This window comes from Pundamilia nyererei, unplaced genomic scaffold (genome assembly GCF_000239375.1).
Source record: "Pundamilia nyererei isolate P.nyererei 1_Seehausen unplaced genomic scaffold, PunNye1.0 scaffold00070, whole genome shotgun sequence".
In the NCBI taxonomy this organism is placed as follows: domain Eukaryota; kingdom Metazoa; phylum Chordata; class Actinopteri; order Cichliformes; family Cichlidae; genus Pundamilia; species Pundamilia nyererei.
In genome coordinates, this window is record NW_005187471.1 from 1,662,394 (window position 1) to 1,664,930 (window position 2,537).

Below are 2,537 nucleotides of genomic sequence, written 5' to 3' on the forward strand. Positions count from 1 at the left end.
AATATAATATAATATAATATAATATAATATAATATAATATATCCTTCAGAAGAGCAGTTGGTGTCATTTAAGATTTGAGGTATTTGCTTTTAGTAACATCTTTGCTTTACAAGCTGGAGCTAATCATGCACACAAAAATCGTTCACCGGTGCGATAAAATTCATCACTAACACACACGGACACGCACACGCACGCACACACACGCACACACACACACAGCTTGCTGTCCCTCACCAGCGTAGGAATGCTGGGTTCCCTCGCTAGAGATTCCTGATGTTCCTCCAAAAGAACGAATCCCATCCCTCCGTGACACAATTTTTTTAAATGTCTCACTGATCTGTCTACTCTTCAGGTCTTGGTAGATCTGAAAGCAAAACATGATGCATTACTTCATGTCTAATCGGGTGTGTAAACTTGTGCATTTACTCCCAGGCTGTACCAAAACTTACAGAGACAAATTCCTCAAAGCTGATCTTTCCATCTTTGTTTGTATCTCCAGCAATGAAGGTCTCGATGATCTCTCGCACCTTGTAGCCTGGAAGGGAGAAGCTTGCCTCTTTGAACAGCTCCTGAAGCTCCCATTCACTCACATAGCCGCTGTTATCAATATCTGGACACAGAGACACAGAAAATACAAAAACGGCAAATCATTTCCTTCATTAAGAGTAAAGATTCATATTACAAGTTTATTATTGTAAACTTTCTTTTCTATAGATTCTAAACTTTATTGTTTCATGTGGACAAACTTCATTGCACTGGGGCTGCATGTCAGTGGCCCCTGGGCTTCTGGTTTGTTACTAAAATGAGGCAAAAACTATTTGTGGCACTTTATGGGTGCTTGTTGTTTTCACTGATGATGTCAAAACTAAGGAGCTACTGGATGGATTTCTCTCGCGTTTTGTTCAGACATTCAAGGTTCCAAGAAACATGAGTGTCGGAGATGAACTTTGACCAGGATGAACGGTGTTAGAAATAATTTTTAAATTGCTCCAAATTGCTGTTTGATGCCTTTGACCTGTTGTCCTTTGTGCTTGATATTTTTATGCCATGCAGAAATGGGAAGATAATGTCTGTTTTGTTACACCACTCATTATTATCAAGATCTTTGCAACTCTGCAGCTGTGATTGTTACTGATAAAATTTGGCACCGTTTATTACACGTGAAACAACAAGTACAACACAAGCAGTAAAACTGGCTTACATAAGAGTCTTTTATTTTATGATGGCAGTAAAACTCTTATTTTGTTCAGAATTACTGTCAGTACCTTTATAGGGTCATGTTAGAGTTTGCGTGTGTGTTGTATTTGTGTGTTTGTGTATGCATGTTCGTGGCTCTGTGTGAAACTGACCGATTTTGTTGAAGGCTTCTTTTAGATCTTCCAAGTCATCTCGGGAAATCTGTATAATGTGACTGTCCATAGTAGCTGCAGCTTTGTGCACCTGAAATACACGCCCACCACCCCATAACACACACAACAAGGGCAGTTTTCAGCAACGGACACAAAGTCTGATCAACCTGACAACTTAACACGAGAGTTGTAACACTTTATTACTGCAAAGACATATAATTACTATACACTTTAAATCTAAATTTTAAAAAAGTAGGTTTCATTTGAACTAACATCTCTCTTTGTCCAAACTATAACTATATCAGCATCCAAAATACGTTAAAGATTCCTCATTAATCTCCGAGTCTTTGCTTAAGGGACTAAAAAGGCAAAGTGAGACAAGTCAAGGACAATTACCTTCACATTACCTGTGTTTCCCCTCTCAGTCGAGTCTCGAGCAGTAAGCCTCTCTAGTCTTCCAGAGCTCTGCAAGGTTTCAAACCGGAACAGAGAGGAAGCTGGATCGTAGAGGCACCGGAGAGCTGATTATGTCTTTTAGGAGGAGTCAGTAGGTGGAGGCACACGATGGACCTTTGGCCTGCCTGGACCCTGAGACAAGCGTCTTCTGACAGTTAACATTTAACACCTCATCCTGTTATTCTCTGTCGTGGAAGCTCAAATGTTTGCCCCTTCTGGGCCATTGATTTGCAGTCAATGCACACCTGTCTTACAATGCATCCCAGAGTAGTGGGAGCTGAAAAAAAGGTAAACACATGTATATATAAATAAATGTTTTCCAAATGCACAGCCTGCAGTTTGACAATAGAAATATTACTTTTTTTTTTACCCTGACTGCTCTGTTAGAGCTGACGTTTGCTTAGTGATAGATAAGCATGCTTAAATTACCTGAATAAAATTGAATACCAGTCTCAATTCACAAGACTTTTAATGTACCATGAAGCACGAAGAAAGGACGCATGGGCAAACAGTTAGCTTGGCTTTGTGCAGGCACAGTTGCCCAGCATTTCAGCTCATCCTAGTACAGAGATAATGTGGTGCACACCTTGCAAAACCATGACTTGTTGCTTTTATACTTTGGACTTTTCATCTTCAGTTTATTGATCAGATTAGAGTGATATCAAGTACTTTTAATAACTTGGAAGCTCTGTTTTATTTTATCTTTCACACATTGCTGGCTGGCCTTTTTTT

The 2,537-nt window shown here is 39.6% G+C and overlaps 1 protein-coding gene across 1 annotated transcript in view; it reads right to left on the minus strand.

Annotated features, from left to right (window-relative positions):
- pls1 (plastin 1 (I isoform)) overlaps positions 1-1,419 on the minus strand; it is a 6,615-nt gene extending 5,196 nt beyond the window's left edge. The window contains exons 1-3 of the mRNA XM_005736627.1: positions 1,350-1,419; positions 450-610; positions 235-364 (exon numbers count right to left, since the gene is read on the minus strand). Coding sequence (XP_005736684.1) covers positions 235-364; positions 450-610; positions 1,350-1,419 — 361 coding nt within the window. The remainder of the gene's footprint in view (positions 1-234; positions 365-449; positions 611-1,349) is intronic.
- Positions 1,420-2,537: the final 1,118 nt, after the last annotated feature.